Genomic DNA, 17,228 nt, shown 5'->3' with positions numbered 1-17,228 from the left:
GGGAAGATCCCACATGCCGCGGAGTGGCTGGGCCCATGAGCCATGGCCGCTGAGCCTGCGCGTCCAGAGCCTGTTGCTCCGCAACGGGAGAGGCCACAACAGTGAGAGGCCCGCGTACGGCAAAAAAAAAAAAAAAAAAATAGTGATAAAACTAAATTCAAGGGTACTAAATTCATTCCACATGAGAAATTATTAAATAGTATTCTGATATATAAGTAAATAAAATTCAAAGTCCTAACGGTCACAGTGCTTTAATTTAATGTTTAAAGATGTAAGACAATTCCAGAACAGGAGAACAGCTCATTGCCATATGTTAGGGCTACTCTGATCTGAGGAAATTTCATATTGCATAAAATATGGTTGACATTTCAATCATAGCAACCTATTTGCAAAGTATTTATTTGCTGCTGACTTTATGGATGTCCAATAAAAGACTGCCATTTTATGATCCATTTAAAAAGATGAAAAAATTAAATAAAATTGTGAAAGACATTTGCTGGAAGTAATAAATAATTTACCTCCAATTTGCACATACTGAAAATTAAACTGGCAACTACTCAAAAAGCTATTAAAATTATGGTGACTTAAGATATTTTGAAATCAAGTGCTACTATTTAATACTCTGCAGAGCTTTTTAAAAGTTAGCTTTATGCATAATAAATTATGAGGTGAAAATAAGGTTTCATATTTGTGAATAAAGACTCTACTTCTAGTTATGAATATATATATATAAATTAATGTTTTGTTTAAGGATATTTTCTTCAAAGGGGTAAAAGGATAAAATAATTGAATAAAATAATTTCTTTTTGAGATACTCAATATATGTATATAACTAAAACAAGCACTGCAGTCAGGAAGATTGCTAGATTTCAGAAGAAAAAAAAAGCTATATCAGAATTGTACTGGACGTCACACCTACACTTTTATTGTAAATATTTTCAGTATTATACTGAAAATAACCCCATTTTAACTGCATTGTATATCTTTTTAAATACTAAAAAGATGCTTCAAAATGATCACTCAATTTTTAGTGCCTTTCATCCAAAAAAGTCAAATATTTTAGTCATAGTAAAAACTTTAATAATATAAAATTTAAAAGCAGATATATAATAGGATTTAAATACATATTTAAGGAATATCTTCCATATCATCACATAGCTGTCCCTCTTTGAACACCTTTAGTTACCAAAACTCACTAAATGATTCCAATTTTTATAAAAATCTTTCTTATATTGAGCTGAAATGTGCCTCCTTTTACCTTCCACTCTTTCTTTCTCTTGTTCTTGGAGCAATAAAGAATAAGTCAAATCTATCTTTTCACATGACAGACCTGACATTTGGAGAGCCGATGTGTCACACCTGAATCGTGTCTTTTTCAGTATTTTAATTCAGTATTTTCACACTTGGCAAGATTTTGTTGGCCACCCTAGACGTACTCGAATTAACTACTGTTCCTCTTAAGAGACAATTTCTAGAACTGAATATAATAATTTAGGATGGAGATGCAATGCAGATTAGGTGAACTTATCACATTTATAGGTATAATCAGAAAGCAATACACTGTGTGAATGAATACATAAATGTTCCACCATTGGGGGAGGGGTACAGAGAAATATAAAAACTGAGAGGCTCTTCAGCCTTAACCAATCTCACCAAGATTCTAATGTTTATATTCAAAATAAAGACATAACAAATGTCCTGGTGTCCATGATTTTAAAAATAAATAAATCCAGTCTCATTCCTCATAAGGAAAAGAAGAAAGAATAAAGTTATGGTTGCATTACCTGCTACTAAGATAATGGAATTGGGGATTGTGTAGGTGTACAGATGGACAATATTTGGTCATCATGTGGCCTAGTGCTCCTGGAATGGGTGGCTGGGTTCCCCTGAAGACATTCACCCAGTGTCAAGGGGCTATCAAGGCTGTAGCTTGGTGTCCCTGACAGACCAAGGTCCTGGCAACTAGAAGGAGACCCAGTGATTGATACATTCACATCTAGAATGTCTACTATGGGGCCTGAGTGCTGTGGATGCTTCCAAGTGTGCTCCATCCTCTGGTCCCCTCACTACAAGGAGCTCATCTCAGGTCATGGCTTTGCCCAGAACCAGCTTGCTATTTGTAAGTACCGAACCAAGGTGACTGAGCTCAAAGGTCACACAGTTCAGGTCCTCAGTCCAACCATGAGCCCAGATGGGGGCCCTGCAGCTATGGCGCTGCTTTGACATGGACCCTGAACAAGGGAGGAAGTGGGAGATCAGTGCAGCCAAAGCAGCCTCATCCACCAAGTCATCTGTTGACGACCAATTCATCACCTCAGTGTTTTAGTTTTTTAAAGAATTTTTCTAATAAAAAAAAATTTTTCTAATTAAAAAAAATCATGTCTCCCTCTCAAAAAAAACAAATTGATAAAATAAATTCACATAACCATGCATATATAGGTATATATATATTTCTTTTAACTGTTCATGTGAGTAGCTGTGCTAAAGGCAGAATTTGTCAAACCAAGAAAGGGAAATGGAATTAATTTATTCCAGGCAAGATGAATTATATTTTAAAAAATCACAACATTGAGGAAAATAAGATTCCATTACCAAGTCAGGCTCTAACCCCAAGTCTGCCACACATGCATCTCAGTGATCCTTCAGTATCAGATGCTTAAAAATTTCCACATACACTGATGTCCCACCACTTCTTACTTAAACCCTCTGTCAACTGTCTTTCCACACTGCCTTTTAAGGGAACTAATACTATCAGTTTCATCTGATTTAGATATTTATTTCATATTTGCCAGAAGATTCTGGCCAATGTTTTTGAAAGCACATTTAACTATACCATATGCCTCCTTAAATCTATCAAACAAGCTGTAGGATCAGGCTCTGGTTCATTCTGTTCTGTTTTTCTTTCTTCACAATGTGTTTATGTATATTTACCCAATTTGCTCTGTTCTTCTTGCCAAATTACAGGTCTGAGATCTCAACTATTTCAGAGCAGCTGTGCTATTGTTGATGTCTTCCTAAACAAGGGTCAGAGAATAAGCCCATTTTGCAAGAACGGGTGACACCTGCACATTACACCAGGAGGCCACTGCCCTCAAAAGGGTAGGATCTGCAGAGCTTCACAGAGTCCTTCCTACTCAAACTTAAGACATTTTGGATCAAATGAACCACTGGCAGAAATTAACTCCCAAACAATCTACAGATTTTTCTAGGTAAGACAATTTGTTTAACCATATGACATTTTGAAATTAAATTGTGTCCACTGAAAAAAAACAGGAAAGAACAATCTCACCTTTACATTCTTTCTGTTTAAAAACTAAAAATATGTTCATTTTAGTCTAAAATTCTATACCAGATAAAGAAATTTAATACATAGAGATGTCTCTCAAAGAAAGGACTCCAAAGACCCATTCCAACAATGCTAAGCAATGATAAACCTGGATAAGATTTGCCCAGATAGCTTTAACTTTTGTTTACTCCACGACATCAATTTCCAAATGCAAACCTATGTCCTAGCTACTCTGCTACATTCTTAGTTCCCATCTCCAAGTAAAACATCTTCATGTTAAGCCTCTTTCAAACCAAAATTCACGAGCCCTGGATTTTTAAAGGAATAATCCTCAAAGAAAATGTAATTCAGGAAGTAACATAAAGATGAGAAAGGAACTGATAGAGCACACTAATGAGACGAGACACATGTCCATGGCTCCAGCTCTGAGACTGTGCATCTGGCTTTGAGGCTGTCTGTCTAGGGTTACTTCACCAGAATGCTGTTAATTATTTAAGTGAGAGGACAGGGGGAACCATCACCACATCTGTCACCCTCACACAGGAAAAACTTTCATTCATTCATGGGCAAGATGTGTTTATTTGAAACATAGGCTAACTAGCTACTTAATCGTTTTGAATCCTTAGCCAAAAGCTAATTAGACAAACATATTAAGCACAGTCACCTTACAAGGCTAAACTGTTTCAGTTGTGTTGATTTTAATCCAATCTCATAAGAGAGCTCATCGCCTACAAAAGTATCTGAAGGAAATTCAAGGCAAAGGAAAGGTCCAAATTACTTGCAACATACTTAGTAGAACAAATAATGATGTTGCCAAATGTCCGATACATTAATAAATAAAATCTTCACATATTTTGCCTCAGTGGTGTCATGTACTTGATAGACAAAAAAGAAGCAAAAGTAATTATTTTAGACAGATCGCTTTCCAAAACATTCTCAGCTTGCTTGGAGGTGAAATATTAATGTCAAAAAGCAAACAAATGATTTTTTCTCGTGCTTGATATTTATTATGTCTTATATGATTTTTAGAAATCACATCTTCTGAGTATTTAGCCAATCTACAAATCACTAAAGAATACCAGCAGTATCTATGGCAGTCTTAAAAAGGAGACTGTGCCCCAAGGCAAATTCTAGAGAAAACAAATTCAGTGTTGGATAAAACAGGTATATTGCATTTTATAACTACTTTGGAGAAGAAAGTAAGCTGTCTTCCTTAACTGGTCATTACTATGAAAAGGGCAAGATAATTTCCTGCTCTCTTAAATGGTATGATCCCCCAAACAGAATTCTGATCATCTTTCTCCTACCTGATATACCCAGTAATCAAATGCACTCTTTTAGCTCTTTATATAAATAGTAAATCAAAACGTTTGAGAAAAATGTATTCATTCTTTCATGCAACAAACATTTAGTGAATCTACTATCTGTCAGGCATTGTGTCAGTGCTAGAGATATAGAAAGAAACAAAATAAACCAAATTCATCCCAGCAGGAGGGAGACACAATAACAAACAACTAAATGCTTTGGAGAAAAAGTGAACCATGAAAAGAGAATAGAGACTGTTAAACTCATGGGAGGGGGAAGATTGCATGATTAAATAGGGTGACTGGCAAGGGCTTACTGAGAAGGTGATATATTGAACAAAACTTGAAGTTGAGAGAGTGAGACAAGAAGGAAGGAGCCTTTCAAGCCACTGGCATAAGCTCAGGTGGTTAAAGAACAACAAAGAGGTCAGTGTGACCATAACAGAAGGGGCAAAAAGAGGATGAAGTTGGAGATGCAGTGAGGGCCAGATCTTGTAGAACCTTATAGAACATTGCAGTGATTAGACTTGCACTCTGAATGTAATGAGGAACACATATCAAGGATTTTAAGTGGAGGGCTGACATAAACTGATCTGTTTTAACAGGATCACTTTTGCCAAGAACAGAAGAAGAAAGATGGGTTGAGAGGCTAATAACCTAAGCAAGAAATGACAGTAGCTTGGTCTAGGGTGGTATCAGTGGAGGTGGTGGGGAAGGACTGGATTCTGAACATGTTTTGAAATCAGAGCTGAGATTTGCTTATGGGCTGCATAAAAGAGATCAATAATGAGTCAAAGGTTTTTTACCTGAACAACAAAAAGGATGGAGCTGCCAGTGACTAAGAGAGAGGAGAGAGCTCTGAAAGCAGACTGGGGAGAACAATCAGGAGAATCAATATGGACTTATAGATTCAATAAAATAAGACCAAACTTTTAAATCAACAGATCTATCTTTGCTAATACAAGACTATTACTCAGAAAGCCATTGAGTCCCATTGTGCCCTTGTGGTACAGATGGCTCCACACAAAATGGATGGGCCTTAAATTCCAAGGCCAGTCTAATTTGGCCATAAGCATGTTACCAATACCAGATTATTATATGACTCAGAAAATGAATACTTTTTTATAGAAAGAAAATAGATTCTGATAGTCTTGCTTTTATAAGTTATATTATGCAGCTCTTTTCAATCAATTTCAAATAGAAAACTGATACTGCTCCAATTTACTTGGATGACCAGAAATGATGTCCAACAGATATCTTGAATACTTAAACATCCACAAAAGTTAAGTGCTCAAGTGAACTTCAAACTACTAAAATGATTTTCTTAGTTTCCACAAAGGAAAATATAATCTTCACTCTCTGAACACTAATCCAGACTTTGGATTGGGGCCTTATGTATTTTAGTTTCCTCTTATCCAGAGGAAGGTTTGAGATCAGTATATAGTGATTCTTGAAAACTGTATCCTATCCATTATCCTAAGCATATTGCATCTACTACTGTTGGACAAGAGAACATTTGAACTATTTGCAATCATTTCCTGCATAATAGAGAGGGCAGGGGGAAAAAATCACACATGGAAATATTAAGTTGATGGTGAAGTTATCTGTATATAGGTGATTAAAATAAAAGCCCTTCTTCCAAACTAAATATCCCTTATTTTATCCAGCTATCGTGGTTTATTGCCACACCAAAGAACATGAAAATATACTCCTTAACAGGACTGGGACACAAATTAATGCACAAATATTTCCTAGTCTAAGTTGTGCCTTATTGAGCCATGTTCCTTTTGCTCTTCAATCTTAATATTTAAACACTACAGTCATTAGTCAAAATCCCACTTTGAAACTCTTGTGTGTATGTGTATGTGTGTGTGTGTAAATTCAATACTCTAAAGTTCAAAATAATGGCTATATTATTTAAAGGCTCTAACAATATTTCTCAAATCTATCCAGATAAATATTTATAGAGCCTTTTAATCAATATTTAAGAAACAAGATAAAACAGACTTTACCCTTTTCAACCTACTAAGAATATGTATAGTTAAAGTACTAACCAGAGTGATTTGTCTAGGATTTACTATTTCATGTTTAATCTGTATATCAAGAAAAGATAAAATAAAACAACCAATGTATATTTTGTGACCATTTCCTTATAATTTGTAGCTAAAAAGTTTTTAAATGTTTTTCATAAAGTACTTACTGTCCAACTTCATTCAGGGTAGGTGCAGGACAAAGCATAGAATTACTTTCCACACTCACTGGCATTACACCTATAAAATAAAATGTCATTTAATCAATAAAGGGTTTTATGTATCTCACACAGTTTTATTAAAAATATGAAGAGACGCAGCAATCAGAGTTCAAGTGTGGGACATTAGATACATTAGCATGAAAAAAACAAAAAGATACTCATCTAAAGAAAGAGGAGAAGGAACACAGAGTGAAAAACAGGAAGAGATTATATGCCTCATTGACATATAGTACTGGTAAATCATAAATTATGTTTTTTTGATATAGATAAAGTTCACATACAGCTTGTAGATACTATAAAATGATCACCTTTTCTCCCTCCATTTTGCCAATATATTAGATTTTCAAGGAAAAATTATATATATTTTAAAAGCAGAATTTAAAAATGATAGAGAAGACAAATGTCCAAAGGCTAATACATTTCTTTCAAGAGTTTAATGAAGTAATTGGTTTTTGGGGGGGGGGTTTGTGGTATGTGGGCCTCTCACAGTTGTGGCCTCTCCCGTTGCGGAGCCCAGGCTCCGGACGCGCAGGCTTAGCGGCCATGGCTCACGGGCGCAGCCGCTCCGCGGCATGTGGGATCTTCCCGGACCGGGGCACGAACCCCTGTCCCCTGCATCGGCCGGCGGACTCTCAACCACTGCGCCACCAGGGAAGCCCAAAATAATTGGGTTTATAATATATAAACACATTTTATAGAATGCTTAAATTGCCTTGCAATTTTAATAGCATATGAGAAAAATGATCTAGACTATAAATACTCAGAAAAGTTACATAATTAGATGGATAATATTAGAATACAAATGATGAAAATACAATCTGACTCAATTTATTTGAAATTTACTTTAATAAATTCAATCCTATGTAGTTATGTGTAAAATATGTTTATATTATAATCAACTCAAATATGTAATCAAAAGGAGTAAGGTAAAGCTAATGCTTAGATACAGATGACTACTGAATAAAAACGGTAAAATTATTTTGTCCTCTTCAGTTGTAGAACCTACTAGGAAGAAAGTTTTTAACCAATATTATTGTCTTTCCTTACCAAAATGATGATCTTAATAAGAAAGAGAGGAATTACTGATGGCATTTACCATGCTGAGATCCTCACCACTTTAATTCAACAAAGTATGGAGCAGTGACTGTGTATGTAGCCAAAGCTGTGCTAATTGGAGGGTTTAGAACCATCAGATAAACAACAAAATTGTAGATGAACCTCTCAAAAAATAATTCCACCAGAGTTCACAGAGTTGCAGCGTCTGTCTTACAGTATAAAATTTTAGAAGACAATATAATCATCAATGAGGAGAAAATGTCTTAATAGAGACCCAAAACGCTCAGCATACTAAGATCTATTTAAAGAGCAGAAGTTTTTCTCAAAATGAAGATAAAAATGTTACACTCATCTTCTCCTTTTTTGAAAGCCAAGTGAGGGAAAATAAAACCTAATTCCCTAAATATGATAATTATCAACAAACACTGTGCCAGGTGGGCATTGGAGATATATCTATAAGGCAAAAAGCCTGTCTTCAGGAAACTGGCTGACAAATTATTGGGAAATTAGATAAAGATAACAAGTGGCAATAAAATAAGGCAATAAGTAGTAGAGTAGTCCAAGACAGTTAGATTTTCAGGCAAAAGTGACAAGAAACAAATCTGGAGAAAGAGGCAATTAAATCAGGCGGTGGATAAAGTCCGTACGGAGTACAGTCAGGAAAACTGGGTTTGACTCTCAGCTCTGCCCATTATTACTTGTGTCACCACAGGCAAGTTATTTGACTCTTTCAGCCACAAGGGCATCATTTGTATAATGAGGCTACTTAGGATGGGGTCCAGCATTTATTAACTTATGAACAAATGTTGCCATTATTAAATAACTATTAAGTAATTATTATTACTACTTGTATTATCATTGGACTTCCTTTCTTTCCCCTCTGATAAAAAAATATAGCATAGTTGGTTTCAGTTGGGGAAAAGAGGAAAACACTTGATGCTGATATACTATGGAGATATTAAAGCAATATTGAAATTATGGAGACCTACTTTTTGTGTATGTTTCATTAACAGTGTAAGTACAGAGAACACGGCCATCCCGACTGCCCAAGTTGAATCCTCTTCCATTCAAAACTATTTGAAATTCCTCTAGAAGTAAAAGGAAAAATAAAAAATTTAATCATTACTTTACAAAAAACAACAACAAAAAGCGTAACTTGAAACAAAAGTATCAAGGTACATAGAATGAATTTTTTAGTACTATTCAGCCAAGTAATAACAACAAAGACATGGTCCTACTTGCTTTCTTAGACCCTACAGGTATGTACAGTGAAGATACTCTTCGCTGCCACGTAGAGATGCGTTATTTTATTTTTTGAACAAAGTGTTTTCCAATAGTGACCAAGATTTTAGAAGTGAAGCATGACAGTCATCCCAGACAAATACCATACAAACTTGCCCAAATTCTATCCTGAAGAAAATATCCACAGGAAAGAAAACTTTGTTTTCCTCTTGTCTAGGAACTGAGGTATGAGAATGTAAAGAAGTTAATGCCTCATATTATCTGGTTCTTAGAACAGTCATGCATTATATTTTCTTTAATCTATGACACTGTACATAGTTCTTCTTTAACAGCTTCTTCACATCCTTAATTCCAGTTTTATTTTCTGTTGCATACAAACTTATAACTCATCAAGGGTCATGCATTTTGGACTAATAAAAATCTATGGCCAATAGGTAAAAGAGGTTGATTGAACTCATATTCTGTGTAAGAGGAGCAGTCACTAAATGTTAGAAAGTGAAATAATACGCTAGAAGAAAATTTTAGCTGCCAATCAATGTTTTGATTGGCAACTAAATGTTTGCTGCTTAGTTGCAAGGTGGTATGTCAACTATTTTAATAGTGATCAACTTTCAATCCTCTCGGAGACCTCCTACCTGAAATAATCTAACACATATAGAGTAATTAACTGTGGAAGAAAATACTGCCATGCCACTCTCCATTCAGTGTATTATGAAAGGAATTTTCTTATAAGTTAAAATAAAGTGCAAGTGAAACTTAAAATGTGACTCAGAAAAAGAACATGAGCTTTAGGAGTGAGACAGACAAGAGTCTAACAGGATATTTACTAATAGCAAGTATTGAACATGTCTCTGTCTCAGTTTCCGCATCCGTGAACCCGGGATTCTAAAACTGTCGAATAGTGTTGTTATGAGGATTAGGTAAAATTCTAAATGCATAGAACGCCATCCTGCTCTGGAATGTTCAAATGCACTATTCCTCTTGAATGTCTCAGTAATCATTGATGGAGGAGTCTAAAAGATGTAGAACTTCATCCCATGTCCAGCAGTTGGGAGGTTCTGCAGTAAATTGCATAGCACATTTCCTTCCCCACCAGACCCAATGTTTTTCCTTTTGAAAGAAAAGTCAGGTTAAAATGAACTCCAGGTAATACCTGAAGTAGAAATAGTATAGGCCAGAGAGAACCGCACTCTCTTTGGGGTGGATGGCTTGAAAGTGCTAAAATCCTAGTCTGTTCTTAGAACAGCTGATGAAGCCACCTGCTTATTTCTTGTCCTCCACCCATAAATCACTTCTTTAGGGGCCCTGAGTTGGCATGTACTGTACTTTGGCCAGGTCATCAAGGCACGGAGCTCAAAGTCTACAGATACCTGACTGTATAATCAGATAAAAGAGAAAATTTTCTATTTTACTTGTCATAGGAAAGGTCTCAAACATGAACTAAATATACAGAAGATTTTAAAAGCCTGTCGCACAATATGTTCATTATTTAAAATAACACTCCAATCTTAAAAATTTGAATTTAAAATAGAAATATTTCAAGGAATTATTTAAAAATTCTTACAGAAAAAGATGCCAAAAAATAAATTTTGCTATTCTCTTTCCAACATGAGTTTCAAATTGTATATTTTAACTAGGAAAAAAGTACAACTTCTTACAAGGTATTTTTAAATTCTAACCACTTACCCCCCACACAGACGCTTGAGGGCCGTAATTCCAGGATTTCAGTGCACGACTGAGCTAGTATCTAAAAAGGAAAAAAAGAAGACCAAGGTATAGCACTAAATCATAACATGTAAAGTGAATTATAAGGTTACTAATAATCTGTGGTCCTCCCTTTAACTTCAATAGATGGCAGAGAAAATTTTATTAACCATCTTGTATATAGCTACCAAGCTCTTAGGAAATTTCGGTGTCGTCTTTCAGCATATATTCTAAGATTGTACTCTGTAGGAACTCTTATTTGATTAGAATAAATACAGATAAGCACAGATAAAGTGGGTTGTTGCCTCAAAGTCTGGGAACCTTAGACATGAAAAGATAACTAAAATTTCCCATCAGGCAAAAACAAGATAGCAAAATCAGACCTCCTATTTAATTATGCTAATTTAATGTTTTCTATTAAAAGGTTCAACAGAATATCAATAAATAAACACTTCTTTATTTGACTCTGGCATTTCTATTCAATTTCTCTGCCTCAATTCCCATGGACGCTAATCCTCCTTACGTGCATCAAACATTACACTTGCAGAACACAGGCCCCTTGTATGAGCCAAATATTATTCTCAAAAAGACAGACTCTCTACTCCAGCATTCCCAGAGCACAGGAAAAGAATGGCTCTTCTTAGCTTGTTCTGAGAAACAGAAACCACCATACAAGGCACAAGGCTACAAGCGAAAAACAACAATGATGAAATAAGCTGCTCCTAATGGACTCAACAATCCTGCCTTTATTTTTAGAACTGCTCTGCACTACATTAGCAAAGGCAGACAAGTTCCAGATGATCTTTGAACGACATTTTTTTCTTGACAGACATTAAAGACAGATGATGTACAGTAGTTTCTAGCATCTCCTGCTCATAACTAAAACAGGAAGGAAGGACTGTAGCAGGATATAGAAATGCTTTCTGTGCTTTCTTTAATAACAATGGAAATATAAATTGTCAGACTCTAAAATACAGCTGGGTCAAATCACGGAATTTTTGTTGCTGAATATGCCTCTCTGAAAGAGGAAACATTTGCACTTTTTAAGGTCATTTCCCAGGGAATCCACTTTTCACTGAGTGATTGAGGCTTTAGTAATTAGGAAACAAATAGAATAAAATATTATATCTGAGAAATTCCAAGTGAGGTCTATTTAAACTCATAAATAACCAAAGAGATTCCAGAGTCACCCAAAGACTGTCAGGGCCCAAACACCTTGTGGTCTGCTATTTTATCTTCGATAATCAACACTCCTTTGACGAGTGAGTACCTTTTTTCATTTAAGAATTGAGGACCACTGTCAAAGGTTAATGTGTCCTCTTGGAAGGGAAGTATCTCAAATCACTAACATCTTTAAATATTTTGACATAATTCAGATAACAAGACTCTGAAAGGAACAGAATACAAAAGATTTGCCAAAGGAATATGAAGCTAAAAAGGTTTTGCCAAAGGAATATGAAGCTAATAATACCCTAACTGGCAAAATTGGGGTATCATTGCTTTAGTTTTGACCAATTTGAAATAAAAATGAGAACTGAGCCTCGAAAATGGACGGTCAAAAGAAAACATAAAGCCCCCCAAATCTATTTTATCTGGTGACAATTCTTGAAAGAATTTATTTTAAAATAAATCCTGTTAAGGAAACGGACTGATCTTACAGCTTACAATCTTTTTACTAGTTATTTTAGGCACACCTCTATCAGCATTACAGAAAAATATTTTGAACATCAAGAAAATTATGAGAGAGGCTTAAAGATTGCATCTATTGGAAATAGAAATCATTTTTTTTAATTCCTTAGAATAAGGTAAATCAAGAAATTATAAAGAGATTTTCCAAAAGCTGTGTCAAAGACTCTGCAACCCAGAATGACCTGTGTGAATTTCTGAAATTATGTTGGTTTTCTTTCTCCTAAAAATATTGGCCATAATTAAATCAGATCTCAAACTGTTAAGACAAAGTTTGTGTTGACTTCCTCTTTTGATTTGATGTGTTTCATCATAACATTTCTAAAATGGTAGTTCTAATAGCAAGATCAAATGATCAATTCTAATGGATCTCTCCTTAAGACTGGAGAATAAACACCTTCAAGGTCCATTGATGGTCTACTATTCTGAAGTCAGACCCTGTTTATCCCCTGTAAAGTATTTTGGTTTTCAAGAATAAGTTCAGGATAATTTAGAAATTTATGTTCTATTCAAGTCTGAGATTAATTAAATTAAATTACGTTAAACAGAGATTAAGAATAACTAAAGGTTGGTTACATCTTGCAGTAACTTATATAATATACATTTATATATAAGAATACCCCTACATTAGTTTAATATTCATAATTATTTTAACAAAATGAGTTCTATAGAAATGATATTATTGAATGAAAAAGTGATTCAGGTAACACATTCATTGAAAAACAAGCAGTTTAGACCATGAGTCATTAAACTGGCATCACCATCTGACAAAATCTAGATGAATCCCCCTCAGAACACTACTACCTTTCTCTAAAGTTTATTTCGATTTTTTTTATTTCTTAGGATCTTATTGAGTGTTGAATCACCTCCTCTATTAGAAGACAAACTCTGAGCATAGAAATGGGATCATATTATACTGTGCTAGCCTTCCAAGACTAGCACATTGCTTTGTACACACAGTACAACAACAAAAATGCTTAGAGAATACAGATTGAATGTATTGAATGCATTCTCATTAATTGAATTAATGAGAATATTAAATATGTCTATCTAGAAAGCAAATCAACAATCATAAAAAGACCAAGATAAAGCAAAATAAAGTTAATTTATGTGAAAAAGCATCTAGCCTTTCAAAAAATTGTAAAGGTTGGAAATCCAAAGACCCGTAATTTGAAACTAAGTTCACCAAAACCATCTTCACATGATAAATAGAGAGCAAGAAAATGTGGTGGGGAAAGAAATGAGAGAAGAAAGTGTATGCATTTTAGAAAATAAAATTTGCTCTAAATTTGGTTTTTCTATCTAGAGTTTACCATGTTGCTATTTTAAGAAAAGAACAACTAGAAGTTGCTGTGATTTAATATTCATATGCAAATAGTTTACATTAAATTTTTAAACAAGCACTTCCATAAATACAAAGCACTTCATAATCTAGTCTCGCCAAGTAATTGCACAAGTTCAAATGCTCAAGACCGCAACCTGGACCTATTACATTAAAATTGTCATCACTAAATGACAACTGACAGATGGGACAACTACTTTTAAACACTAGTTAATTTTTACCAACTTAAATACTGTTATTGATTGACTGAACATTGGATCAGGTATCCCATCTATGATACTTGATGCATTATTTTTCATACTCTGCACTTTCATCACCTGTACAACAGAGGACCTTGTAAGGATGTTTCTTCAAATATGTGTTGCCATCTGCCTTCATTAAGTCTCAACAGAAACAGAAAATAGTTTCCAATAAAGTTCGGCCTTAGTTGACATCAAGAGAGCTAATAGCACCATAGAACGAATTTAAAGGCAAACCAAATGCTATTAATAAAACCAGGGTTCTCTAAGTCATCAACACACTAGATGCAAAATTGCATCATTTGAGACTTTGGAGTCCATTTATATAATATATATATATATATAAATTGGCAAAGAACTTGATGATCACCATGAAAAAAGTATACTACTGAAGCATCTGTTCACTTAAAAAATAATATTAGTATTAAGGAATATTTATAAATGAAAAAATATGTACATTATTACCTAATCCCTACTTTTAAATCCTCAAATGTTAATACGGATGAAAAAAGTCAAACTTTGTAAATTCAGTACAACCAGCAGCAGTCAAAAATTCAAAAGAATTTCTAACAATAATAATAATTACCATTTGTTGGGTGCTTATTATGTTCTAGGAACTGTGCTAAGCACTTTATATAAATTTCTTCAATTAATCCTTCCAAGTCTTAAGAATGCATACTATTTTTATCCCCATTTTACAGATGAGAAAATTGGAACTTAAGAGAGATTTTTAAAAATTGTCCTAGAACAATTAGCTTTTAAATAGCAGAGCCAGATCTCCCCAGGTTTGATTCAGTCCAAAGCCCATTCCTCTAACCAGTGCCCTCTGCCACCCTCCAGACTTGTGATAAATGGTCTACCCATTACAAAACCTAATATCCAACAAACTAGTGAAATTCACCTGCTTGTTTTGCCTGGACACCTTTTATACTATCAAAAACAATCTAAAATCAGACTTATTTCTTATCTTCAAAATTATGTCACTAAGCTTTCACCTTTATTTATGGGGGTTTTACAGGTTTGTTTTAAAGTTCCCAACACCACTGACTGTGAATAAATTCAAATTGTAGATCATCCTATGAGTTAGTAATATATGGGATACCCAAATGGTTAGGGGCCTCTCTCTTTTTATGTATTTATTTTTCTCTATTGTCTTACTTTATTACTGCTTTCTTTCTCAAATTTGGTTTTGTACAGATAAAACACTTGTACTTTTTACTTCTCAGCATCATCCAGAAGCTAAAAGACAAGCCAGGCTACCAGAACAACAAGCTATACCAGAGGTCCTAATACTGGTATAAGAACACAACAAGCACTTGGAAACTAAAATCAAACGGTGCTTAGAAAAATTAATTTGTTATTTGATCTTAGGACATATTTTTCCCTAAGTTTTCTTTTAGACATTTCTGATTTTAGCTCTTATATACAAATCTGTATAATCCATTTGAAATTACTTTTTATATGTGTCATCTCACTGTCGTGGCCTCTCCCGTTGCGGAGCACAGGCTCCGGACGCACAGGCTCAGCGGCCATGGCTCACAGGCCCAGCCGCTCTGCGGCATGTGGGATCCTCCCTGACCGGGGCGCAAACCCGTGTCCCCTGCATCGGCAGGCGGACTCTCAACCACTGCGCCACCAGGAAAGCCCAGGACAGATTTTTTTTTTCCATAAAAGTAATGATGTCAGTGGTATTTAGGTTTTATAGTTCTAAAACTCTAGAATTTGCCTGAGTCCTGGAAACAGAAAGGCACATTCAGAGCCAGAAGGCAGAAGTTTGGTGATTTTGTTTGGTTTGGTTTGGTTTTTCTCTATTTTTTCTTGATGTGGAGCAGCAAATTTTTGATACAGACTAAATGAGTCTTTGTCCCTCCCCTCTCATTGTCTCACCTGGGTTGCTAGACATACAGAGACACTCTTTTTCTAATCACAGTCATGATCCACGTTTGCCCTATCTCCCCAAATATTCTACTTCAACATAGCTGTTCTCATGTCATGAACGCATTCATACTAATATATGAATGTCAACATGTGAATGCATGACCCTTCGAACAACCTGGACAGGATTATAGCCTCAGGAGGATATTTTGTTAAGCCATGAAAATCCCTATACATGGAAATGCAGGCAACATAAACATTAGAAAAGCAAGAAACGCAAGCAGCATGAGGGAAAACATTTTCTAAAATGGGATGCCAACATTGGAAAACAAGGTCTGCCTACATGTCTGTCCCTCTGTTACTCTTTTTCTTAGTCTCTTTCCCTCCAGTATTTGTGAACCACAGGGTCTTTAAACGTTTTCAGCCTACAGTTACACCCACAGGGCACAGGTTGGGTAGGAGATAAAAGTGTGAACTTCCAGGAGGGAGAGGTCTAGGCAGAGCAGCTGATGGTATACACAAGACCATCTGCAAGACCTGTGTTCATAAACCAATAAAAATCTATAATAGAAAAGAGGTTGAAATATATAGAATTCTAAATTCTGTTACTTTGTGTAAAATGTCTACATTCCAGCTTGTTGTCCCAAACTGTGAATTAAATGCCTAAAGATGGTTTTATATATTTAATCCCTGTAACAGTCACTGTCGTTTCTCATTATCAAAACTTTCTGTCCTATTTAAAATGTATTTGTCTTGAATACATGTCATAAGAAAGTGAAAATCCAAGTATTTCCCCTCTTCTGAGTTGTTTGGGATAAAACTGCAGGCGGAACAATAGCATTCATCCTTACAAATTATAGCTATTTATTTTCTGTTGTTTCTAACTTGTATACAATTTCGATACGTTCTCTGTATAATTTAGATCATCAGAATACTCTCAATAGTTTGGTGAACTCCGTAAACATGAATTTCTCTACTTGTCAAGGGAGTGGGGTAGGATAAGATAAGGTTGGTAATGGCCCCCTCTGGGTTAGTTTTGGTTAGTGGAAAGACTAGATGCAGCCTTAGGAGTCAGCTCTGCCTGCTGGCCTCTCTGAGATACAGATGTTTGGCAGGAGATGAAAGTAGATTCCATTGTGCTGTCCCTTTCCAGAAGTTCAACTTGGAGTATCAGAATGGTGTTTCACCCTGGATATTCCAGGCATATTCCAAATTAATTTGGATTGAGTCTGCGTCTAGTGCA

The 17,228-nt window shown here is 35.2% G+C and overlaps 1 protein-coding gene across 1 annotated transcript in view; it reads right to left on the bottom strand.

Annotated features, from left to right (window-relative positions):
• ANTXR2 (ANTXR cell adhesion molecule 2) overlaps positions 1 to 17,228 on the bottom strand; it is a 162,464-nt gene that overhangs the window by 114,885 nt on the left and 30,351 nt on the right. The window contains exons 8-10 of the mRNA XM_060147961.1: positions 10,826 to 10,886; positions 8,887 to 8,985; positions 6,791 to 6,860 (exon numbers count right to left, since the gene is read on the bottom strand). Coding sequence (XP_060003944.1) covers positions 6,791 to 6,860; positions 8,887 to 8,985; positions 10,826 to 10,886 — 230 coding nt within the window. The remainder of the gene's footprint in view (positions 1 to 6,790; positions 6,861 to 8,886; positions 8,986 to 10,825; positions 10,887 to 17,228) is intronic.

Source organism: Lagenorhynchus albirostris, chromosome 4, assembly GCF_949774975.1.
Source record: "Lagenorhynchus albirostris chromosome 4, mLagAlb1.1, whole genome shotgun sequence".
Lineage (NCBI taxonomy): Eukaryota > Metazoa > Chordata > Mammalia > Artiodactyla > Delphinidae > Lagenorhynchus > Lagenorhynchus albirostris.
The sequence above is the reverse complement of the archived record's forward strand: the minus strand, read 5'-3'. Positions and strand labels throughout refer to the sequence as shown.